The 27,183-nt window shown below is 42.1% G+C and overlaps 1 protein-coding gene across 2 annotated transcripts in view; it reads left to right on the top strand.

Moving 5' to 3' along the window:
- LOC108710006 (contactin-5) overlaps positions 1-27,183 on the top strand; it is a 759,713-nt gene that overhangs the window by 578,150 nt on the left and 154,380 nt on the right. For both annotated transcript variants that reach the window (XM_018250343.2, XM_041584574.1), the window contains one exon: positions 2,440-2,590. In XM_018250343.2, coding sequence (XP_018105832.2) covers positions 2,440-2,590 — 151 coding nt within the window. The remainder of the gene's footprint in view (positions 1-2,439; positions 2,591-27,183) is intronic.

Raw genomic sequence — 27,183 nt, 5'->3', positions numbered from 1 at the left:
AAAGACAGCCTGCTGTACTACAAATGAAAGAGTCAATAATATGTTGGTAACTAATAGTGTGTTTGTGGTTATTGCTGAAAGTAACTTGCTTCAAACTGCAGTATAGGGAGCTAAGGTGAGCACTGGGCATACAGTTGTCTTTTCCAGCTGATAATACTGCACTGTTATTGTTCTACTCATGCCAGACAATCAGTTGGGATCATTTTGAAATGGAAGAACTTCAACTATAACAGAAGAGACACTAAATTAAAGGAGACATAAACATTTAAATTAAAGGAGAGTCTAATCAGGGAATGGGTTATACATGATACATTTTAGGCTTTAGGCCACCACAATCCTTTAGTGGGGAAGAAATCTTCTCCTTTTGTGCTGATTCACAGCTCATAGTGTGGGCTGCTGTCACTTACCTGAGCTTTGATACACGTTATTGCAAATCAGAATTATGTTTGACTGGATTTTTTTTTTTATAGAAATATTGATTCCTTATCCCAAGGTTTAGAACAAGTTCTCATGGAAAAAAAGAATTTTCCCTTCTTCTTTATTATACCACATTGGCCATGGGCTATGTCCACAGTCTGTCATTTGTACCTTATACAAGTGTCTCTTTGTAATTTGACACTTTGGGGCAGATTTATCAAAAAACCTTCAAATTCGACCCTCGAAGTAAAATCCTTCGAATTCGAAGGATTTTAGCACAAAAGCTCTATTCGAACGATCGAATAAAAATCGATCGAACGACGAAATAGTTGGAATCGAACGATTCAAACGATTTTAAGCAATCAATCGAAGGATTTTTATTCGACCAAAAAAAACTTAGAAAAGTGCAGGGGAAGGTCCCCATAGGCTAACATTGGACTTCGGTAGCTTTAATTTGGCGAAGTATGAAGTCGAAGTTTTTTTACCATTTTTACTTCGAACCGTTTGAATCATTCGATTCGATAGAAATTTGACCAATTCGATGGTCGAAGTACCCAAAAAATTACTTTGAAATTCGAATATTTTTTGATTCGAACTATTCACTCAAGCTTAGTAAATCTGCTCCTTTATGATACACCTGCAACAGGTGATGCATTCCCATTGGTCTTTGACTATCTTCTTGAAATGAAATCATCTAATAATCAGGACACAATAGTTCACCATGATGATAACTTCTCTTCTTCTAGGGCATGCTAGATACATTCCTGTGTCACTAAACGCTGCCTACTGTAAGTGTAAATCCATAATGTGTCATCAGTGGAAAGTAGTGATGGGCAAATTTATTCACTAGATGGAAATTTGCGACGAACATCCGTGATTCACCACCGGCAAATAAGTTTGCCAGTTTGACACTGGCGACAATTCCATAGCCAGCATAAATGTTGACACCCACGAATTGACACCAGCATCAAAATTCACATTTTGCCAATTTTACGCCCGTTTCTCGAATTTCGCGGTGAAGCGAAAAGGGCCAAATTCGCCCATCACTAGCAGAAAGTCTCTACAGCCCTTTTCTAGCTATGACGCCACAATGCAGCCACAACAACATATGTGAAGAGCACTGACCACTGGAACCTTATCCTAAATGAGGATAGGCACATATGTCTACTTAAAGGAACAGTAACACCAAAAAATGTAAGTGTTTTAAAGTTATGAAAATATCATGTACTGTTGCCCTGCACTGGTAAAACTGATCTGTTTGCTTCAGAAACACTACTATAGTTCATATAAACAAGCTGCTGGGGAGCAATGGCAGAAATTGAAAAATGGCTATATGGCACAGGATAACTAATGGATAACAGATAACACCATTAGACAGACAGAGCTTATTTGCTATCTGCTGTGTAACCTGAGCCTTTTCTCCTTTGAATGGCTGCCCCCATTGCTACACAGCATCTTATTTATATAAACAATAGTAGTGTTTCTGAAGCAAACACATCAGTTTTACCAGTGCAGGGCAACACTGCATTATATTTTCATTACTTTAAAACACTTATTTTTTGACGTTACTGTTCCTTTAAAATGACAGAGCACGTACGCTTCTCATCTTGCCTTCACTGATTTACAGTATATCCAACAGTCTGAAAATTAAGCTTATCCTTTAATCTGTGGGGTTCTTTTTTGTGGTTAATATTGTAAATTCAATAGTTTTACTTTTACTACAGACTCACATGTGAGGCAAGAATAGGCTTCTTGCTGCTCATCCAAGGAAGTACCTGCTGCTATTTATTCATAGCTCTACACTATCGAATGATTACACTCTGCGAAAAAACAAATGCTGTACGGTATTCTTTGCAGATATCTGTATCCATAACAGTAGGTGATATTTCTAATGGAAGAAGCCCAGGGGGTTCATTTTGATAGGCTTATTTCAATTTTTGGCAACACAGTGATGTTCAAATTTGTTGATCATTTTAATTTCATCTGTTTTCCTGTTTTTGTTTTTTTTTTTCATAATTTTAGCTTCAGCTCCAACATTTGAGTTAAGCCAAAAACAAAAAACAGTTGTCATAACGAAAGGGAAGGAAGTTGTTCTGGAATGCAAACCTTCTGCCTCTCCAAAGCCGTCCATCTCGTGGATGAAAGGGGAGAAAGCTGTAAGGCAGAACAAGAGGTTAGTTTTTTTAATTTAATAAATAGTTATCTCCTTTATTTATCACATGATAAGAATTATGCGTATCTTTGATGTGGCTTGTTTGTTCCTGTCTAATGCTCCTAGGTGGTCATGGTCTATTTCTTGCAAGGTTACTACTGTATATTACAAAAATGCTAATAACAGTATACAGTACAACATTTTCTCACTGTAGCCTTGCCTCCACATCTAGACTCCAGCTATAGAGAAACTGAGTCCAGGCAAGTTGTATGATGACAGTGTATTAGCACCAAATTTTTTGAAGAAAGGTATGCCATAGGGATGAAAAGTTTTATGACTGTAGGTCCATCAGCTCAATACAAAGCTTCTGATTTGTGCTGTTGAACCTTTATAAAAGATCAGTATTAGTGACGGGTGAATCTGACCCGTTTCGCTTTGCCAAAATTCGCAAAACAGCAACAAATCTTGAAGTCTATGGGCGTCACATGTATTTTCGAGTGACAATTATTTTCACCCATTGGAGTCTAATTCAGCAAAAAAATTCGCTCATCACTAATCTGCATACATAGGCTGAGATATAGAGGCCCAATTCATGTGGGACCTGTGGGTTAGGCTGACTTCCATAGAAGAAGGTTGTAATGGGCTGGGCAATTCTTTCTGATATCCCTGCCCCCGACCTTACACCACTGGCTCCCAGCATCAGCAGTCTCTATTTATAGGTTCATGCCTGCCCTGTCCCTTTTGTGACATCAGAGATGGGCAGGCCAGACGCGGGTCTATAAATAGAGCTACCAATCTGGGTTGGGTAATGTTTGGGATGGGAGAGATTGGCTAAAGCTGGCCATAGATGTTGAGATTTTTAAAAGATCTGATCCTCATCGTGAGACCACGATTTTCTCGGAACGATCGTACAAATTGACCATCAACTAAAAAGACCAATTTGCCAGGAAAACAAAGGGGAGCTGCCTGCTCGGCCCTGCAGACATAGAGAGATTGCACTGGGGCCGACAAAGATTTTTTGACCTGGCCGATCAATTTCCTGACAGATGTCGGCCGAAAAATCGTAAGATGTACGATCCTTCGAATCCCACTCACCACACGATGATTTCGAAGGATTGGTCGGACTTCCCTAAAATCGGTTATTCGGCAACAAGAACCGTCGAGTCTATGGGGAGCTTTAGGGTCAAATGCGGGTTGTATTTTTCTCAACCCTCACATCACTAGAACTGAATGTAGTTAAAGAGGCCTAAGATCAAAAGAAAGGTGTTTTTTTTATGATTTAGCATTAATTGAGAATGTTTCATTATTCAAATACAATGTAATTCTCCTACCGCACACCTGTAGTTCACCAATCCTGCAGTTGGTGGTGCTTTCCTTCCGTTGACCCGGCCGGGTCCCTTAGCAACCAATGTGTATAAGAAACGGATCTGCACACACACTGATTAATGCAGTCGGGGAATATCCCCTTTTATTCAGCCACCAAACATCAACGTTTCGGGGGGGGGAACACCCATGATGAAGGGTGGGTGTTCCCCCCCGAAACGTTGATGTTTGGTGGCTGAATAAAAGGGGATATTCCCCGACTGCATTAATCAGTGTGTGTGCGGATCCGTTTCTTATACACATTCATTATTCAAATAGGCATCATGTCACCTAACTATACCTGTTTATAATCATTCTCCCTGATGTTTTAAGTACTATCTGTGGGTTCCAAGGTGTGTGTAGTTTGTTTGGACTTGTCCTATCACAGCTCTGCTTTTCTTTGAATAACCATTTTGGTTTTTTTAATACTTCTCCAAGGTTAGCAAAGATTCCCACCAGCTTTCCATGGATGAAAATATTGCCAAAGAGTTATTTGCCTTGAGGTTTAATACACTCGTATAAAACAATCACATTGCTCTGTCAGCCACCTCATTTCAAATTCTGTATTACCAATACGGTAAGACTTGCTCTGTAGCTGAATTATGGCACTCCATCTATTATTACTCCAGAAAGCCTTTTCTATGGACTGCAGTAGAAATGCTTTGACATTCCAGATGAAGTCAAGGCTAAAAGTGCTGGCATGACCTGTGTAAGCAAACATAACCTTTCATTTATCTCTGTTCTATTGCATCTGTTGTTTACCTGGTCATTGTCCTTTCATTTATCTTTGTTCTTTTGCATCTGTTGTTTATCTGGCTTGTGTATCCCAAACCCTTTACAGATATAAAGTGCTCAGATTTGTATCAGCAACAAACACGAATAAGCAATATTCATTGAATATGCGTTATCTGTATGACTTCATTTAAGAAGGAGTATATTTAATTTCAAATATCAACTTTGCTGATGTCCACTATCATTGGTTTTTGTAGGTCCTTCTAAGCAAGCCACGTTAGTAATATAAAGCAGGACTGTCTATCCACTGACTCTACAGCTGTTTTTGTACTTTACCAACTGAAGGACTGCAGGCCAAGCAACAATGACAATAAATTAACATGGGATACCATTGTCTTGTTTTACTCAACATGTCTACTGTGCTATATACCACTATTCCTATCTGTAATTATCTACAGTGTCCTTGGCATTCACCCCATGTGGATCCTCTACAAAGACAAAGCAGATTATAACAACAAATGTATTGCCTATAAGCCTACAAAGAAAAAATAATACTAAAACTAAGATGGCAAAACACTTTGTTGCTGGTCACTCCATTAGCACTTTGGGGCAAATTCACAAAAGCGCAAATTCGCCAACGTGACGTCATTTCGTTATTTCGCCGATTTACTACGGGCGTTGGCGTAAATTCGCTAGCGAAGTGGACCTACTCTAGCGCTACTTCACAACCTTACGCCAGGCGAAGTTGCGCTATGGGGACGTAACTACGCTAATTCACTAACTTGCGGATTTTCATGAACGTTAACTCTTGCGCCAGACTTGCCTTCACCAACTGAGACCAGGCAAAGTGCAATAGAGTAGATAGCAATTGCTTCAAAAAACAAAAAACGCTGGCGTCTTTTCCTTTTTTAAGGGTGATAGGCTGAAAAAGATCGGACATTTTTTTGGGGGTACCCTACTTCCCCTAACATATGGCACCTAAACTATACAGTGGCCACATGTATAGGGCAAAATAACAACTCTATTTTATTTTATGAAGCTTTCCCAGTCTTGTGTAGTGTAATGTATTTGTTGCTACATATACGTCCATTCAACTTTAACTTGGCACCATATGCAAATTAGGCATCGCTAGCGTAACTTCGCTTTGCTTGACGAATTAACGCTAGCACAAATTTGCTACCGTTCGCCTTCCTGAGAGCAACTTCGGATTTTAGTGAATTAGCGGCGCCCTGGCGAAATTTCGCCTGGCGAAGTGCGGCAAACGCGTCGCTAGCGCATTTTCGCTGCTTAGTGAATTTGCCCCATAGTGTTTTTGGCCATGAAACCATGACAATTTGATGTTTTCCAGATGATTACTAAAACATGTATGTGCAGTAAATAAGTTACAGTGGTAGCAATACTATTGGTAGAGTCCATAATAATAATAATAATGGGATTCTCTGAATAAAATGTTATTGTGAAGGAGAGTTTCATTCTGCCTATGTGATTATTATTCAGAAAATATCTCTAATGGATTGAGATATTTATCACCCTGCACATATATATTTAATCACTGTGCATAAATTCTACTGCCACATCTATATTTAATATGAACACATATAATTCAAGGTCCCAGGTGTCCTATATGGTTCTGCTAGGCTTTCCTACTTTAAAAGTCAGACAAGTCTCTGTGCAGCTCAGAAGGCAAGTGATGAATAGATACTTTGTCCCCTTGAATCTGCCATCTTAAAATAGGTTGCTGCAGATTAAACTCTGCTACTCGATATATGATAGAATATAGTGTGCTGCTCAAATGAAGAGACACATCAAATATCCCATTATCCTAAAAATGATAATGGCGCATGTGGGATTTCCTGAGAAGATATTTAATTTCTCTGTAAGAAGGTAGCAAGGTACAGAATGGTTCCTCATACATAAATGTGTTCTAATAGTTTCACTACCAAACACTAGGGATGTAGCGAACTGTTCTGCGGCGAACTTGTTCGCGCGAACATCGGCTGTTCGCATCCGCCGCAAGTTCGCGAACGTCGCGCGACGTTCGCCAATAGGCGTTCGCGTCAAAATCGTTCGACCATTCGGTCGCTAAAATCGAACGATTTTCGTTCGATTCGAACGAAAATCGTTCGATCGTTCGAATCGAACGATTTTCGGATGTTCGAAGTTCGCGAACTGTTCGCAAACTGTTCGCATTTTTTGCCGGTGTTCGCGAACGGCGTTCGCGAACACATACTCGGCGGTTCGCTACATCCCTACCAAACACATGGTGCAGCCTTCATTATTAGACTCTGTTTCCCTTCAGTAGTACCCAGTCCATGATGTTCTTCTTTAGGACAATGTTACCCCAGTCTTGTCCCCAGCATCAATATCATGAGTCTTGCCACCCACTCAACTGATCCCATGCAAACAGCTTCTATTTTAGCCCTACATATGAATTGGATCTGATGCCAAATAAATTTCGTTTTAGGTATACTGTACTTTCAACTGCATTTTTTTGCATCCCATATAATTGGTTTGATTCAGAGATTCAGAGATTTCTTACCTTTGCTTTCTAATTTGCTCATTTACTGCTATTCACATGCACTTGATCCCTGCAATATGCAGGCAAGTCCAATCAGATGCAGTGCAATACTTCAAGGGTAACAACTTTGCACTGGCCTCCCCTGCATATATATATATATATTTATTTAATATATAGTAGTTAGTTATCTGAATGATTCACAAGCTAAGGGGCATTCCAAGGCATGGGCACATCACAACTATCACCAAAGCATATGGAAATATATATATATATATATATATATATATATATATATATATATATATATATATATATATATATGCACCACTGGCTAAAGTTGCATATAGAAAGTACCTGGTGCAATCAAAGTGCAAATATGGACATTATTTGCACCATTTTTTGCACTTTTTCAGCAATAACAGGCACAAAAATGATCTATAACAATCTGCCAGTTAGCTCTGCATTAGTGTATGAGAAACAAGGCTCAGAGCAAAGGATGCCTGTATTTAACATCTGACCTGACCAAACTTAAGGGCTCTTACACACACAAGTTTCTTCATGCATTCCCCTGCAATCAGTTTGAATGCGTTCAACTGCAGGGGAGCACAGGAAGAAGCACAGTCTATTTAATCATAGGGATAGTCAATGCATTAAAACTGACTACAAGGGAATGCACAAAGAAGCATTCATGTGAGAGAGCCTTAAATACAGAGCTTCCATTGCATGTTACACCTATGTAGTTATGTGCACTAGTATGGGCCATCCCTTTCCATGCAGGTGCAAGTTGAACCAATTTGCAGGCAATTTGCCAACCAGTCCAAGTCTGTCACGACCGGCACCCAATACCAGAACAAGTGCCAAGTACCCTGGTCTCAGCTCAGCTTCACCAGTAGTGTGACCATCTTTGGGCTTTGGGAGGAGCCCTCAGCTTACTTGGGTGCCACCTGGACTTAACGAGTTTTACAAGGTGAGATGTTCTGGCTGGCAAAGGGGCACGGCTGTTAGTAGAGTCTTTTGGGCCGAAGGTCACGGTACAAAAGGATTAGGCAGGAGGATGGTCGGACAGGCTGGGTTGTGGCAGGCGGATATCAGAATCTTCAGGCAGCCAAGGGTCAAAACCGGGTAGTCAATCAAGGGGTTAAGCTGGAAGAGTTGTCGTAGGCAGGCAAGGGTCAGGATACAGATTGGAGAGTAGTCAGGAACAGGCAAGGTCAAACATGAAGAATCAGGATCTGAATCGGAATAACTGGAAATGGCACAAGGCACAGGAACCACAGATCAAAGTTCTATCACGGGAAAAAGGGCCCTTAAATAGCATTCAAAATTCGCACAGGTACTTTTATTACAAAGTCTTTTTTCCTCTGGTCTCTGACTGCTTTGCAGGAGTCGTGATTACTTTTATGTTATAGTCACATAGTAAATGAGCCCTTCTATTTTTGGTTATGGACCAAAAAGATTGGTACCATATAATTATGTCTCATATGGCCAGCTGTCTGTGACATTCTGTGTTGTCCTTCTGAGAATTATTATTTTTGCAGCTAGACTATTCAATTATTTCTGTTCCTTCTACTTCTTTAGACAAGTTCCATGATTGTTCAATGTGTCACCGCCGTGTTATTTTAGAAGTTAGGTCACGCTGCACTTTTTTTCAGACCTTTGGGAAAGTCGCACAAGGTTTTGTAGAGTCTGTGTTTAGTCACAGGAACATGGTATCCAGTCTGTGGAAAATGAGACAATTGGAAGCAAAATTAATTTAGATAGTGACATTTAAAACGTAGCTATTTAATTGCTGAATTGGAATTTAGTATGTCTCTTATTGCTTCCGAATTCAACCCCCTAGGCACAAAAATCCCTCCCCTGCGTAGGCCCCCCTCCCTCCTCCCTCCGGTCTACCTCCCCTCCCCCGGGCAAATGACCCTAATTTGTTACTTACCCCTCCTTCTAGGTCCTCTCCAGCGGAGTTCACGGCAGCCATCTTCTCCCGAGCGCTCTTCTTCCTGTAGGCATCAGCATTGGTGGCGCATGCACAGTAGGAGGCATTTGTTGTTTCGGAAAGTTTGTGACTTTCGGGCGAATGCGCAGTATCTCCGTACTGGCATATGCCTCCAACTGTGCACGCGCAGAAAGTCACAAAGTTTCCGATTTCTTTTTCGGAAACTTCGTGACTTTTGTCTCATGCTCAGTAGATCCGAACCATCAAATGCCTCCTATTGTGCATGAGCCACCAAATGCCGATGACTACAGGAAGAAGAGCGCTTGGGAGAAGATGGCTGCCATGAACTCCGCTGGAGAGGACCTAGAAGGAGGGGTAAGTAACAAGTTAGGGGCATTTGCCCGGGGGGGAGGAAGGCTGGGGGGAGGAGGGGGCCTACGCAGGGGAGGGGGGAGGATTTTTGAATTCTTCTTTGTCTTCTACCCCATTAACCAGTTTAGTTGCACTTAGTCTCTGCTCTCTCTCCAGCTCATTTATATCCCTCTTAAGGACTGGAGTCCAAAACTGCACTGCATACTCCAGATGAGGCCTCACCAGGGACCTATAAAGAGGCAGAATTATGTTTTCATCCCTTGAGTTAATGCCCTTTTTTATTCAAGACAGAACTTTATTTGCTTTAGTAGCCACAGAATGACACTGCCCAGAATTAGACAACGTGTTATCTACAAAAACCCCTAGATCCTTCCATTTCGTGTATAACTAGAGAAAATGGGGATACATTTATCAGACTTCTACAAATATGCCGTTTGAAAAAAAAAAAAAAAACATAAACTCTCAAAGGGTTTAAGTATGAAGGACAGGCCCGGACTGAGAATCTGTCTCTTCGGGCATTTGCCCTAGGGGCCGCTCTATATTTTATTTAAGTGGGCCGCTCCTCACCTGGAAAACAGCATTGATTGCGCAGAAGCTCTTTCAATTCAGCCGATGGGCTCTAGGACCTCTGCGCCATCCAATCTCTCTCATGGCTCTGCCCCTCCCACTCCTCTCTGGTCTCACGCTGCTGCTGCTGCCGTGCTGTGTGAGTCCCAGCAGCTCAGAATGGAGTACACGTTGGTGTAAGTAAGGCCCCACAGTATTTATATTTCTTATCTGAAGAGCAACCAGTGTCTGGCATTACCTTTTATTTTAACTGTAACCATGTACATTAAATCCAGTTTTAGTAATAAAGCTATGCATAGAATCATTTCCATTGTACAGTCAGTTCTATTGGGGAAATCAGAGCACAATAATAAAAGCCACATAAGTTCAGTCTGGGGATCCAGCCAAAGATTCTATTGGGAGGTGCAACCAATAACTTTATTAACAGTGGTCCATCTTGTTAAATCAATGCTTATTTAACCTTATATTGCTTGTTATTAATGAAATAAAATGGCAGTTGCATTAAGTTAATAGAACAATTCTGTGCCTGTACAGATAATATTGATTTCTCTGTAGTCAATTCAAAGCTGGATGTGATTGAGAAAGGTTCTGCTAGTATGCCAGTGCCATCTGTCAGTTAAATCTATGGGAACAAAATAACTTTACTGTCCTAGGCCAGAGAAAAAAATAAAATGTGAAATAACAGCAAAGGAGCAGGTTTTAGTTAAGTGTGGGGGGGAGGCTAACAGATGCTGCTTAGCTCAGGATTTTTACAACTGCACAGTGAGGCCCCCGTTTCCGCAGATCCTACTAGGGGCTGTCCACCTTCACCCAGGACACATCCTGGCCTCCCTGGTAGCAATGGCCAGGATGGAGGGAGAGCAATAAGCACTATGGGAACAAGCTTTGTGGGGCCTTCAGGTACCTAGGTGAGGGATTAATAGCAAGCTACTGGCATGATGTTCCCCTGGGCATGTGAAAATCAGCTAGGGGGAATGTGCCACATTGAGTTTGGGGAGAGTTACTGGAGGAGAAAGGCCATGACAGAAGCCTGCATTTTTCTCTATAACAGGGAGAAATTGTGCCTATAGTAACAGTGGATAATAGTCTCTGGGAAGGGAGTGTGACTGTGGGATAGCAGGTATAGTAGGGAGAGATGGTGCCTATAGTAACAGTGGATAATAGTCTCTGGGAAGGGAGTGTGACTGTGGGATAGCAGGTATAGTAGGGAGAGATGGTGCCTATAGTAACAGTGGATAATAGTCTCTGGGAAGGGAGTGTGACTGTGGGATAGCAGGTATAGTAGGAGAGATGGTGCCTATAGTAACAGTGGATAATAGTCTCTGGGAAGGGAGTGTGACTGTGGGATAGCAGGTATAGTAGGGAGAGATGGTGCCTATAGTAACAGTGGATAATAGTCTCTGGGAAGGGAGGGTGACTGTGGGATAGCAGGTATAGTAGGGAGAGATGGTGCCTATAGTAACAGTGGATAATAGTCTCTGGGAAGGGAGTGTGACTGTGGGATAGCAGGTATAGTAGGGAGAGATGGTGCCTATAGTAACAGTGGATAATAGTCTCTGGGAAGGGAGTGTGACTGTGGGATAGCAGGTATAGTAGGGAGAGATGGTGCCTATAGTAACAGTGGATAATAGTCTCTGGGAAGGGAGTGTGACTGTGGGATAGCAGGTATAGTAGGGAGAGATGGTGTCTATAGTAACAGTGGATAATAGTCTCTGGGAAGGGAGTGTGACTGTGGGATAGCAGGTATAGTAGGGAGAGATGGTGTCTATAGTAACAGTGGGATAATAGTCTCTGGGAAGGGAGTGTGACTGTGGGATAGCAGGTATAGTAGGGAGAGATGGTGCCTATAGTAACAGTGGATAATAGTCTCTGGGAAGGGAGTGTGACTGTGGGATAGCAGGTATAGTAGGGAGAGATGGTGCCTATAGTAACAGTGGATAATAGTCTCTGGGAAGGGAGTGTGACTGTGGGATAGCAGGTATAGTAGGGAGAGAAGGTGCCTATAGTAACAGATACCCTACAGTATAATAAGGATATTAGAAGGGGTTCTGTACCATATAAAGACACAAGGCTGCAGAATATTTAACATATTTTACATGTATTACACTTAAGTGAGAAAGGCAGCCCTTTATGCACATAATTCTTTGCAGTTTTATCCCAATAAATGAGTGGATGTGTACAAGATGATCATAACTTTACACGTGGGCTGCTTTGATGTTTTTGCCCGGGCTGCTTTTTACTCCCAGTCCGGCCCTGATGAAGGAAATACATATTCAGGAAGACCCAGTTTGGACCCTGACACATTTCAGCACTGTGCACCCAATCAATGCCTCCATCATATGCTATAATTAATATTAGAATTGCAGAAGATTAGTTTTCCACTTAAATGTCCTCTAAGGCATTTTACAAACCCATGTTTCTGAATTAAATATAGAAATGCCTTATTTTCAATAATTACAATGTAGCTGATGCACTGAACTGTCATTTAATCGATAGAGATTTCAGCCAAGTTTGTGTTCATTTGTTTATGTTTCACGTATAAGAAGAAAATTGTTCTCCTCCGTATTGTTCTCCATTTCAGCCTATTGTCTAGTTCTTATTTCACACTTTGCTAAATTCTGAACAACACGCATCTCTAAACCCATCATGTACTAATTTTGTGCTGACAACCTTGTAATAGGAATTTAAACACCTTATTAGATTTCACTTGTTAAAACCAAGGAGAAATATTTACAGATTCCTATGTTATTTTATTGGCACATCTCTTTCCCTGTAAATGGGGTCTAGCCTTTAAAAAATAGCTTTTCACTCATTTTGGGGGAAAAACCTCAAACTGGTATTGCATTTAGTATCAGAAAAACCTTATCTGCAATACTCCAAAGCACACAATAAAATAAAGGAAAAGGATTTAATTTTAATTAAACCAGATTTAACCAGCAGTTTTAAAACATTTGCCTTTAACCTGGTTTGTACTACAGTGTAAAGGTATAGGATCTATTACCTGGAAACCCATTATCCATAAAGTTCCGAATTACAGGAAAGCCATCTCCCATGGACTCCATTTAATTAATTAATACAAATATTTTAAACATATTGAAATAGTGCTACTTAGGGTTGCCACCTTTTGGCCCAGTTGAACCCGGGCAGGGGACGGGGCTGTGACAAAAGGGAGTGGGGTTGCAACTCTGTGGGGCGGATCGTGACATAAGGGGCGGGACTATGATTACCCAATTATCAATCATAGGGAATCTTGCCCAGTTTTCCTAATTTGGAAAATCAGGCAGCCCTTCTACAAATCTTGCTGTCCGAGTCAAAACCGGACAGGTGGCAACCCTAGTGATAATAAAGCTTTTGTTGAATGCATTCCTTAACTGCACTTTTTCTTTTTTTTTTGCTGAAGCTATTCATAACAATTTAGATCAATGTATTTTAAAGTTTTAGGCTTTAGTTCTCCTTTAAGATCTCACAGTAACTACAGAACTAATCTTCTCAGTGCTACATGCACATTCTTACTTTAGTAAAGTGAATATTCATTGAATCATTGAATACAGTGTAGTTCATTTTAACAGAATACATTTTCAGGATTATATTGCCTGTGGGTTTCTTAAGCTGTGATGCATAAATCTTCTTCTTAATGTGCACAATGCATTTGCGTGTCCTGCTGAAATACAAGCTTGAAAGCAATGCAAAAATATATTGCTACTACCCTACCCAGCTATAGTCAGGTGATCCCACTGGTGTCTAATAAAAGGGCAGCCACGTTTGGGAGTTTTACTTTGAAAGCAGCAAGTAAGTTGCAGGTAAAACGTAGTCCCTTTGTAAAATGTATAATGAAGCAATAGAATTCTTAATGAATCCGATGCAATTTGAGTGTAGGACTGGCCAGATATGGGATGACTTTGACGTAGTTGGCCAGCTTGAATATATTGCAATATATGGACAAACAATCCCTGTTTTGTTATAAGGGTAAGGCATTTTTAGTAGCTGTGTCTCGATGTCATAAATGTGTTGATAATGGGTTGAGTGCAGAGGACCTCTTGTATTTGTGTACATATATAGATATAGATATAGATATGGATATAGATATAGATATAGATATAGATAGATAGCAGTTTGTGTTAGTCACAGTCTGGTTTGTTATCCTTGAGAAACATCTACAGTAAGTGTGTAACAAGTAGCATTAACTTACAGTTCTTGTTGATTAGGCAGAAGAGCATGTTCCTCTGGCTGTCTGCCCGTCTGCCCACAGAGGACTTGCTCTTTACAGCAAATTTATCCTCACCTAGGGCTGGACCATACCTCAGTCTCCCACAGATCTAGCACAGAAGTATCCCTTCACAACAGTCTCTCTGTCCCACCCAGACTTCCTACTTCCTGTGGCAGAGCTCCCCTCCCCCAGGGTATGACTCTCACAGTGCCTGTGCTCACAGCAGGGCTCATTTATCAACACTGGGCAAATTTGCCCACGGGCAGTTACTGTACCTATAGCAACCAATCAGTGATTAGCTTTTTAAAGACAGCAGCAAGTAGAATAATGAATGCAGGAATTTGATTGGTTGCCATTGGTTACTGCCCAGGGGTAAATTTGCCCAGTTTAAATGATTGTTTAATAGACTTAAATTATGTTGATTTAAATTATGGAAATATTCCTTATCTGCAAAACCCCAGGTCCCGAACATTCAGAATAACAGATCCAGTACCTGTAGTTGTAAAACAGTTGCAGATTTTAATTTTAAAAATTTCACAAGTACAATAATGTATGTAATAGGGGGCTTCTGTTAGATACTCTGTCTATGCTATACTGCGTTATACTAAAAGGAAAGGGATTACAGGCTTATAAGAAAACTGCCTGTAAATTCAGCTGAATGGTTCTGCTCTAAACTATTGGTCTATTATTATTACTTTCAATAAATTTCAGAAAACCATATTTATTCTTTATCGTGGCCAATAGCTTGCAAGAGAGTTTCATGTATATTGATAGCAATAGATGGCTTTCCCCTTCATCTTTTTAGCAAAATGATATCCTGTAAATCCAGTTTATAGTTAATATAAAGCTTCAGGATATTTGCTTTATGCGACACAAGGACTAGCACGGCGGACTGCAAGCAAAGTTGGATCCTACTCTGTGCATATGGGGTGAGGAAAATGCCAAAGAATATTCTACTTACTGTAGTAATGACTAGGGATGTCGCGGACTGTTCGCCCGCGAACTAATTCGCGCGAACATCGACTGTTCGCGTCCGCCGAATGTTCGCGAATGTCGCGCGACGTTCGCCAATTTGGGTTCGCCTTAGCTGGCGCTTATTTTTGACCTCTCACCCCAGACCAGCAGATACATGGCAGCCAATCAGGAAGCTCTCCCTCCTGGACCACCCCCACACCCCCTGGACCACTCCCCTTCCATATATAAACTGAAGCCCTGCAGCGTTTTTTCATTCTGCCTGTGTGTGCTTGGAAGAGCTAGTGTAGGGAAAGAGCTGTTGAGTGATTTGAGGGACAGTTGATAGTAACTTTGCTGGCTAGTAATCTACTTGATACTGCTCTGTATTGTAGGGACAGAACTCTGCAGGGATTTGAGGGACATTTTAGGTTAGGTAGCTTTGCTGGCTAGTAATCTACCTTCTACTGCAGTGCTCTGTATGTAGCTGCTGTGGGCATCTGTCCTGCTGCTGATCTCTCATCTGCTGACTGCTGCCTGTAACCCAATAGTCCTTGTAAGGACTGCTTTTATTTTCTTTTTTGTTTTTTTACTTTGCTACTATAAGAGCCCAGTGCTATTAGTCTAGCTGTGTTGGGGAGTGGGACTGGTGTGCTGCTCCTAGTAGTTCAGCACCAACCAGAGTAATTTTTTTTTTTTTAATATACATATATATATTTTTTTATTTTACTTATCTTACTGTTCTTTAACGTGTCCAGTGCTGTTTGCTGTTCTTCATAGTAGTGCACCAATAGCAGTGCACTTGCAGGCATTGTTTGCCCAGTGTGTTCTTCAAACAACTGCCGCCTAGCTGTGTGAGCTTTTTCACATTCTGTCTAAATATCAATAATAATACCGTCTCCAGAAACACCACCTGAGTGACGTTTTCCAAGCAGCAATAATATATTCCGTATCCACTGCTGTAGTGTATACGTTGACCTTGCAGACATTGTTTGCCCAGTGTGTTCTTCAAACAACTGCCACCTAGCTGTGTGAGCTTGTTCACATTCTGTCTAAATATCAATAATAATACCGTCTCCAGAAACACCACCTGAGTGACGTTTTCCAAGCAGCAATAATATATTCCGTATCCACTGCTGTAGTGTATACGTTGACCTTGCAGGCATTGTTTGCCCAGTGTGTTCTTCAAACAACTGCCGCCTAGCTGTGTGAGCTTTTTCACATTCTGTCTATCAATAATAATACCGTCTCCAGAAACACCACCTGAGTGACGTTTTCCAAGCAGCAATAATATATTCCGTATCCACTGCTGTAGTGTATACGTTGACCTTGCAGGCATTGTTTGCCCAGTGTGTTCTTCAAACAACTGCCGCCTAGCTGTGTGAGCTTGTTCACATTCTGTCTAAATATCAATAATAATACCGTCTCCAGAAACACCACCTGAGTTGTTGTTGTTGTTTTAAAAAAAAAATGCCAGGCAAAGGCAGGCCGCCACGCAGAGGCACTAGGGGCCGTGCTGCTATGCTATCCTGTGGCCCTAGGAAATTGCCCAGTTTTACAAAGGCAATTACCCTGAACTCCCAAAATACTGAAGAGGTAGTTGACTGGCTTACACAGCACACCCCATCCTCTACCGTTTCTAACTTTGCCACAACATCCTCATCCTCCTCTGCTATGGGCACCCCACGTAACACTTCCTCCACCACCGGCGCCCCTTCTTCACTGGAGTCAGAGGAGTTATTTACACATGAGTTTCTTGAACTGAGTGATGTGCAACCATTATTGGCAGAAGAAGATGAAGGAGATGAGGACGTTACACCAGATATAATTCTGGCAGACAACACAACAGAGATGGACATAATGAGTGATGAGGAGGTCCCCGCTGCTGCTTCCTTCTGTGAGCTGTTAGAAGAAATTGATGCATCTGAGGAGAATGATGATGAGGAGATTGATGTTTTGTGGGTGCCCAGTAGAAGAGAGCAAGAGGAGGATAGTTCAGATGGAGAGACAGAGAGTCAGAAAGGCAGGAGGAGAATAAGACTTAGAAGAAGCAGGGAGGACAGCTCGCAGGGAACAGTAGGGCAACAACATGTATCGGCACCTGTGGTCAGCCGGCCAACGCACCCACCATTGCCGCCAACTTCTACTGTTACCGCCAGATTGCCAGCTTCAAAAAGCTCAGCAGTGTGGGATTTTTTTAATGTGTGTGCCTCTGACAAAAGCGTTGTAATTTGCAATGGAAGCCCAACACCCACATAGGTACAACTTCTATGCGAAGGCACATGAACGGCAAGCACAAAGCACTATGGGAGCAACACCTCAAAGGCAGCAGACAAACTAAAAGCCACCCTCCTTCTGGTCCAGCATCTTACTGCTCTACCTCTGCTGTCCTTGACCCGTCTGAACCACCCTCCACTCCGCCTTCCACCTTGACCACCAGTTCCCAGTCATCTGCCCCCAGCCAAGTTTCTGTGAGGGCCATGTTTGAGCGTAAGAAGCTAATGTCTGCGAGTCACCCCCTTGCCCTGGCGTCTGACAGCTGGCTTGTCTGCACTCTTAGCCCGCCAGCTTTTACCATACCAGCTGGTGGACTCTGAGGCCTTCCGCAAATTTGTAGCAATTGGGACACCGCAGTGGAAGGTACCCAGCCGCAATTTTTTCTCCAAGAAGGGAATACCACACCTGTACCACCATGTGCAGAGCCAAGTCACCGCATCTCTGTCACTTAGTGTTGGGGCAAAGGTCCATATGACTACTGACGCATGGTCCTCCAAGCATGGTCAGGGCAGGTATGTCACCTACACTGCCCACTGGGTGAACTTGCTTATGGCTGGGAAGCACGGAATGTGTGGCTCAACAACAACAGTGGAGTTGGTGTCACCGCCACGGATTGCACGCGGTTCTGCCACCACCTCTACTCCTCCTATGCTCTCTACCTCGTCTTCTTCCTCTGCTTCCTCCTCCTCTGCTGCTGGGTCCTCCTCCTCCACACCTGTGCACCCCCAGCTCCCCCTAGGCTATTCGACGTGCCAGGTACGCCGTTGTCATGCTGTCTTGGGGATGACGTGCCTGGAAAGCAGAAACCATACCGGATCTGTACTCCTGTCATCTCTGCAGTCACAGGCCGATCGGTGGCTGACCCCACACCAACTGAAAATTGGAAAAGTGGTGTGTGACAATGGAAGCAATCTGTTGGCAGCACTGAGACTGGGCAATTTAACACATGTGCCCTGCATGGCACATGTTCTGAATTTAATAGTCCAACGTTTTGTCTCGAAGTACCCAGGATTCCAGGACATTCTCAGGCAGTCCAGGAAGGTGTCGGCCCATTTCAGACGTTCCTACACAGCCATGGCACGCCTTGCTGACATTCAGCAGCGGTACAACATGCCAGTCAGGCGTTTAATTTGCGACAGCCAGACTCGCTGGAATTCAACGCTCCTCATGTTTGAACGTCTGCTGCAACAACAAAGAGCCGTCAATGAATACCTGTTTGAACTGGGTGGTAGGACTGGATCTGCAGAGCTGGGGATTTTTTTCCCCCGTTACTGGGTGCTTATGCTGTCATGCCTGTTGAAGGACCCCCGTATCAAGAGGCTTAAGGAGAAGGACCTGTACTGGGTCGCAACGCTGCTAGACCCTCGGGAAAAGCATAAAGTGGCAGAAATGTTACCAACGTACCACAAGTCAGAAAGGATGCTGCATTTACAAACCAGCCTGCAAAACATGTTGTACAATGCTTTTAAGGGTGATGTCACTTCAGGAACTCATCAACATTCCAGGGGCAGAGGTGCCAGTAATCCTGCCACGAGCGCACCTGCAAGGACAATGCACTTTGGCCACTCTGTAACGTCAGACATGCAAAGGTTTTTCAGTCCAAGGCAGCGCCAGAACCCTTCTGGATCCACCCTCAAAGAACGCCTCGACCGGCAGGTAGCGGACTACCTGGCATTAACTGCAGATATCGACACTCTGAGGAGCGATGAACCCCTGGACTACTGGGTGCGCAGGCTTGATCTGTGGCCAGAGCTGTCACAATTTGCCATGAACCTCTTGTCTTGCCCCGCCTCAAGTGTCCTCTCAGAAAGGACCTTCAGTGCAGCAGGAGGGATTGTAACTGAGAAGAGAACTCGCCTAGGTCACAAAAGTGTGGATTACCTGACCTTTATTAAAATGAACGAGGCATGGATCTCGGAGGGTTACTGCACGCCGGAAGACTTGTTCTGACTCCCCATGCAGCTGTCCTTCTCTGCACGCCGCATGACTCCACACACAGCTGTCCTTTAGCTTCCTCCTCCCTCCGCCACCGTTACAAACTAAGGTGCAAACCCTACTGGTTTCATTTTAATCAAAACTTTTTGGACAGGTAAATCCTGAGTTTTTCTGGCCTCTGTGCTTCAGTGGCTGCAACCAAAAAAATTCATATTTTCAGCATTTATATGGCATATTTTTTCTGGCCTCTGTGCTTCAGTGGCTGCGACAAAAAAAAATTCATATTTTCAGCATTTATATGGCATATTTTTTCTGGCCTCTGTGCTTCAGTGGCTGCGACAAAAAAAACATAATTTTTCAGGAAAGTACACATGCAGGGGCGTAACTATAGAGGAAGCAGACCCTGCGGCTGCAGGGGGGCCCACGAGGTATATGGGCCCCATGAGGCCCTAATTCATATACAATTTCAATAAATATTGGAGAAACAAGTCAACCTCTAAACATTTTGGGGGCCTGAAAAATAATTTGCTGTGGGGCCCAGTAATATCTAGTTACGCCACTGTACACATGCCTAATTTTTCAGGGTTCTGCAACAGTGGCAAAATCGCATCTTTTATGGTCACCGCAGGTGATCAATAAAGTAGACCAAAACTGGGCCCACACTGCAGAATCAGTGTTTTTTGGTTCACTTCACTGTACATTGAATTACCTCTGCCTGACCGTGCGCACAAGCACGGTGACTGCTAAACACACCACTACAGAAATATTGCCACCAACAGGACGAACATCCTGGAGGTGACAAGCAACTAGTAATTAAAAACTATTATTTGCTCACTTGACGGTATCATTCATGAAAGCTCTTTGCGTTTTTTTGCGTTGCAGTAAGCGCCGCGTTTTGTCTTTGCGTGTGAACAGGCTGTAACCTTTACATGACTTGATTGGCATGTAGACGCCGGACGTTTTAAAGCAGTTTATTACACAAGTTTAGAAATGTAGTGTGATTTCTGCCCTTTACAGCACAAAACGCAGCGCTGTGTCAACAATGTATTTTTCAGATACATTTTTGCCCTTGATCCCCCTCTGGCATGCCACTGTCCAGGTCGTTGCACCCTTTAAACAACTTTAAAATCATTTTTCTGGCCAGAAATGTCTTTTCTAGCTTTTAAAATTCGCCTTCCCATTGAAGTCTATGGGGTTCGCGAACCGTTCGCATTTTTGACGCAAGTTCGCGAATATGTTTGCGAACATTTTTTCCGCCGTTCGCTACATCCCTAGTAATGACATTATCATGCTTAAACAAGAAAGATTCACGTTTTAAACATAAGATTTCTAGATATAAAACATTTCAAGCTGTAGCCCTTTATAGATAGCTCATGTATGTGCCTTGGCATTGATGGTCAACAACTGGCAGCCCTACTATTGACCTAGTATTGAAGTACAACCAGGCACGTTTCAGGGGCTGCTGCCGCCCCTCCTCCTGCTCCGCTCTTCTAACTACCAGCGTCGGAGCGGGTGGAGGAGGGGCCGCATCGCTAGTGCAGTGAGCGCTATTGCGCTCGCTGCGCTAGAAGAGCCGAATTTCCGTTTTAAAAAATGGAAATTCGGCTCTTAAAGTTACCAGAGGCGGCTTTTTGCCGCCCCTGGTAACTGGCCGCTCCGTGCCGCCTGAGGCAAGATTCTCACCTTGCCTCATGGCCGGAGCGGCCCTGAGTACAACTACAAGTATCCCACTGACCAATAATGATACTGTGGTACTGAGAAATCTAGTGAAAACTAGTAATTCTATTCTAGTGAAATCTATTGACATTTTATTTAAGTAACTGCAGAACAGGCCCAATGTTAAGTAATGCTGGAAGGCTGATTTATTTTATTTTATTTTTAAAAAAAAAAAATCAATTAAGCGTGATTGACTGTCTAAATAAACCTGAAAAATAAAATAGCTTGAATGTTAAAAGCACATGGTCCATGATCTTCTATAGAAGTTAGTTGGCAGTTTTTTCATTCGAATGAAACAAGATGTTTATGATTAATAAATCACAAAAATATGAATTAAAAAAACTCAACACAAATAAATTCAGGAGCACATTCTAAACTTAATAAATTTGCCTTATCTGCGGTACGTAATGAGAAATGAATTACAAACTGAGCAAAATTTAATTGGTGTATTTAGTTAAACATAATAAAAAGGCTATGGGGCAAATTTACTAACCTGCGGAGTTGCGCTAGCGCAGGCTTCGCCGCACTTCGCCAGGCAAAGTTTCGCCAGGGCGCTGCTAATTCACTAAAATCCAAAGTTGCGCTCAGGGAGGCGAAAGGTAGCGAAGTTGCGCTGGCGTTAATTCGTCAAGGAAAGCACAGTTACGCTAGCGATGCCTAATTTGCATACGGCACCAAGTTAAAAGTACAATGGACGTATATGGAGCAGCAAATACATTACACTACACACGCCTGGGAAAGCTACATAAAATAAAATAAAGTTGTTATATTGCCCTACACATGTGGCCACTGGATAGTTTAGGTGCCATATGTTAGGAAATGTAGGGGGGAAGGAGGGTACCCCACAAAAATGTACGATCTTTTTCAGCCTATCACCCTTAAAAAAGGAAAAAACGCCAGAGTTTTTGGGGACTTAGAATTTTTTTTTTACGTTTTTTGAAGCAATCCCTATCTACTCTATTGCACTTCGCCTGGTCTGAGGTGGCGAAGGCAAGTCTGGCACAAGAGGTAACGCTCAGTAAAATGCGCAAGTTAGTGAATTAACGTAGTTACGTCCCTTCGTCATAGTGCAACTTCGCCTGGCGTAAGGGTGCGAAGTAGCGCTAGAGTAGGTCCACTTCGCTAGCGAATTTACGCCAGCACCCGTTAGTAAATCCGCGAAGTAACAAAATGATGTCACGCTGGCGAATTTGCGCTAGAGTTAGATGCTTCGCACTTTAGTGAATTTGCCCCAATGTCTTTATATTGCATCCATTGTGGTTAATGGTAAATTTTCTCCACCTGCGCTGGTTTCCTCCTCATTTGCTGTGTTGCATATGCAAGCACCATAGTAGGGTGACTATTACACCAATAATAATGTGATAAAGGGGGATCCAGCTGAAGTCCAGTTTAGGTGAGATTTTGGGCAACTGTATCTGTGCTGCTCAAGCTAACCTTGAACTATTTTTATATATCTCTAATTGTGTTATGATGGGGCAAGGCTGAAGGCCAGTTATGATGAGATTTGGGGTGAGTGCTGATCTGTGATATATATATCAGGTTGACTGTTACTCCAATATTTCTATAAATATCTAACCTTTTTATGAGCCATTAAGGCCCAACCTGAAAGCCAGTAGGGGGAGATTTGGGGTTACTGTTTATTTGTGGCCTGTGTACCCCTGGAATTATAGGAGAGTGACTGTTCTCTTACAATAAGATTATATACAACAAGATTAACATTGGGTTAAGGGGGCCAACCTGAAGGTCGGCTAGGGTGAAATTTGGGGGAGTGCTTATTTGTGGCCTGAGAACTTCTGTAATTAATCTGTTATCAAAAAGTTTCTATATATCTGTAACCTTATGAGCTTAGGGGGCCAAGCCTGAAGGACATTTAGAGTGAAATTTAGGAGGAGTGCTTATTTGCTGAATGTTATCCCAGTGTCTCTACTGTATATACTGTAGCTGTAATCTTATTATGAACTAACGGGGTTCAGTCTGAAATGGCAGTTAACATTTCAATCCGTATAATTCCCAGCAGGGAGAAATTACAAGACGTTATGAAAGTGTTAGTCTTGCACATTCATTGAAATTCAATGAACATATTAAGTACAAGGGACCTTAGACATACTCCTGACTGCTTCACTTTGTTCTGTATCTGTTTTGCATCTCCTCGGCTGATTAAAACAGTTGTGAAAGGCTGAAGCAGTTTTAATTACAGTACAAGTAGAAGGTCAGCAATTATATCATCATTAGTATTTTTAAGGTCAGTATCAGTATTCAGAGGCAAACATCACCTGTAAAGTGCAATGTTAACATTTCAAGCTATGGCAACGAAGATCTATCATTGAAAGGAAGGCAGTAGACCATTACAGAAGCTTAAATAGCTAAAAGAGTATTCATCTGTGTTTCAAAACAAGTATTTTCATTCTAGGGACATGGGGGCCAGGGGGGGGACTTGCAAGGTAAACTAATGAATAGAGAGGTGAAGTGACTTTGTACCAGACAACCATATGGGTTAAATTAGGTGTTTGCAAACACACTCACGTGCACACCCGAGCCCTATGAAGTAATAGACCCGGTGCTCGGACCCTGGGAAGTCGGCACTTCCGCAATACAACAGGAACGAAGAAAATAGGTACCGGCACACAGGTGCAATTCAAGTAGGGGACTAGACCCTTACGTGTTTATTAAGTTGACACAACGTTTCGGGGGCAATTCCCCCTTCGTCAGGTGATACAGCCAAACATGTGAAACAGGTTTTAATACCCACAAGAAACTCCACCCCCAGGATCCCATTGTCCAATATCCAGTAGGAATGCAAAATTGTCCAATCCTGGGGAACTCCAAATTAGAATGTTCAACCACGTATGTGAAAAAGACCTAGTTTTAAATATACCTAAAAATTAAATCTAACGAATAAGGTGTTTGACTTAAAGTGCTTCTTTGATCTAAAAAACAAAAATCCCCACTATAGGTGCAGGCTAACAGATCCAGCATTCTGGATTGGAGAACCAATAGTTTGTTTCACCCTATTAAACCCTCTGGCCCCCAAACTGGGAGGGAGGTCCTGGTGCGAGCAGCCATGTTATATAGTAAGTAAGATTGAAAAAAGACACACGTCCATCAAGTTCAACCTTTGTTATTTTTTTAATCTGCCTAACTGCCAGTTGATCCAGAGGAAGGCAAAAAAAAAAACATCTGAAGCCTCTCCAATTTGCCTCAGAGGGGGAAAAGATTTCTTCCTGACTCCAAAATGGCAATGGGACCAGTCCCTGGATCAACTTGTACTATGAGCTATCTTCCATAACCCTGTATTCCCTCACTTGCTAAACACCATCCAACCCCTTCTTAAAGCTATCTAATGTATCAGCCTGTACCACTGATTCAGGGAGACAATTCCACATCTTCACAGCTCTCACTGTAACAAACCCCTTCCCAATATTTAGGTGGAACCTCTTTTATTCTAATCGGAATGAGTGACCTTGTGTCAGCTGGAAAGACCTACTGGTAAATAAAGCATTAGAGAGATTATTATATGATCCCCTTATATATTTATACATAGTTATCATATCACCCCTTAAGCGCCTCTTCTCCAGCTTGAACATCCCCAATTTGGCCAGTCTTTCCTCATAGCTAAGATTTTCAATACCTTTTACCAGCTTAGTTGCCCTTCTCTGTACCCTCTCTAATACAATAATGTCCTGTTGAGTCAAAATGATGCTCATAATGAGTAAATATGTGAGCACAAGGCTATAACTGATGTTGATTAAGATGGTGTCCCTGTTTAATCTCTACCCTTACTCTGTCTGATAGCCTGCTCATGCACATCATTCTTATACTCAAAATGGAAGCAGCAGGCGCAAGTATATAATTTCTAAAACAACAATGTTCTGGATGCTTTGTATACGTCATCATTTGCCACTAGAAGTGAATCGAACACAAACTCTAATACATTTACTGTGCACCATCATTACAGACTACAAATGCCATGGAAGATCTGAATAAAAAAAAAGTATGAATGCAAAAAACGCTGAACGATGCGCTACAAGATACAAAAACTTCTAAGTCCAAATTGATTAAAAATGGTCCAATAGTTTAAACTGCTGTGGAGCTGTTCCCATTGGTTTGTTTTCTTAAGTCAGTCATTCTATTAGTTGAAGGAAAACACATTCTAAAGATTTATCATGTCTCCAGAAAAGACCTCTCTCCCCAAATGAAACAAAAGACTCCATGCTCTGCACCCTCATTCCTCTGCTGAGTTCTTCTACTGTGTTGATGGCCACTTCCCATTCTATGCTCTCTTGCATCAACAGCCAACCAGAAGCCTGTGCACTTGGAAGCAATTGTGTTTGAGTACACATGCCCTAGTTTTTTTTGGGGGGGGGGAGGGCAGAGCATCCCTCTAACATAAGGGGTATGTCAGTCCAAGTAATAAAATGTGCCAGTTATACTTTGTGTCTATAGTATTCCATAGGCATCAATCAACTCCAGTGAGCAGATGACATGAAGTCAACCAAACAGACACAGTGGCCACAAACTCCGAGGTTTCAGCACAGGTACGGACTGGGGAGAGGTGCATCTGAGGAGATAAGTGGGAGTCTGTACAGGATACACATGGCTTCAACCTTCAAGTACTATAGCCTCATACAGCAATTACCCTGTGATTATCACAGGGAAATGCACTCTGTAGTTGTTACTGTAATTTCTGGTTGTGGTTAACAGTCACAGGCTAATTGGAGTCTAGTCAGTAAGAAACATTTGCAGGAAAATGTCCAAGCACCCAGAAATGTCTTGTGCATATTCACATTTAGGGGATAAACACTCAGTCGACTGGAATTCACCAAGGAAAGAAAATAACTCTAGATTTGATCTGTTCTTCATTAGAATTACTAAAATATAAATTAAATAAATTAGGTCATCACACATCTATTACTATAGTACAAAGAATGAATGATTGTTCACAACTTTACAGCTAACAAGCTGTATTATTTTTTTTTAAAAGGGCTCTATTTATAAGGACTAGTGATGGGCGAATTTATTTGCCAGGTGTGAATTTGCGGCGAATTCCCGCGTTTCGCCGACGGTGAATAAATTTGAGTAAACTGCAGCGAAAATTCGCTAGTGCTCAATTATGCCTAGCGAAACTTCATTAGAGGTCTTCTCTCAGGTTAATTTGCATACGGCAGGAAATTATAAATGTTGCAGCAAATACATTAAATTACACAAGTCCAGGGAACCTTAATTAATAAAATAAAGTTGTTATATTGCCCTACACATGAGCACACTGTATAGTTTATGTTCAATATGTTAGAAAATGTATGGGGGAACCCGGTTACCCAAAAAAAATTTTAAGGACTTTTGCAGGCTATCACTCTGGAAAAAAGAAAAAGATGCCAGCGTTTTTGGGACTTTTCCACTAAAAATATGATGTAAGTAACAGTAGATTGAGGAAGATCTATGCACTCCAATGCACTTCATCTGGTCTGAGCTGGCAAAGGCAAGTCTCGCAATCCACATCTTAGTGAATTTGCGGAGTAACGTCCATTCGCCAGAGCGAAAAATGTGCCTGCCAATATTGTGCGAATGAGCGATAGCATCTGTCTCTTTCGCTGGTGAAGTTATGCCTGCACCCATTGAAAAATCGGCACAGTGCCTTAAAACTGTAATGCTGGCGAATCATCGCCAACGTTAGTCACTTCGCTCTTTAGTAGATCTGCCTCCAAGAGAGATGTTAGCCTTTCTGTGTAGAGCTTATTTTATACATTGTTTTTTTTTTTTTCATTCGAAAAGCTTCTAGCTTCTAAAGATTCTAAATTAACACAATACTAGATAGGTGAAATCATACCATAATTAATGCAGGTCTATTAGGCCACACTGTTACCTATATACCCTCTCCTGAACAAACTAGTAGTGAGAAGACTATTAAATTAACAATTCACATGAGTATACCATGAAGACAGACTGTTCTAATGGCACCCTACTGAATGCGTTTTTATAACGAGCTCCCACTTTATTTCAATTATTTTGCTAACTTTAGTGCTATAGGCTTGACAGCTGGGTTGTTA

This window comes from Xenopus laevis, chromosome 2S (genome assembly GCF_017654675.1).
Source record: "Xenopus laevis strain J_2021 chromosome 2S, Xenopus_laevis_v10.1, whole genome shotgun sequence".
Taxonomy (NCBI): Eukaryota; Metazoa; Chordata; class Amphibia; order Anura; family Pipidae; genus Xenopus; species Xenopus laevis.
This window is presented reverse-complemented; position numbering and strand designations above follow the sequence as displayed.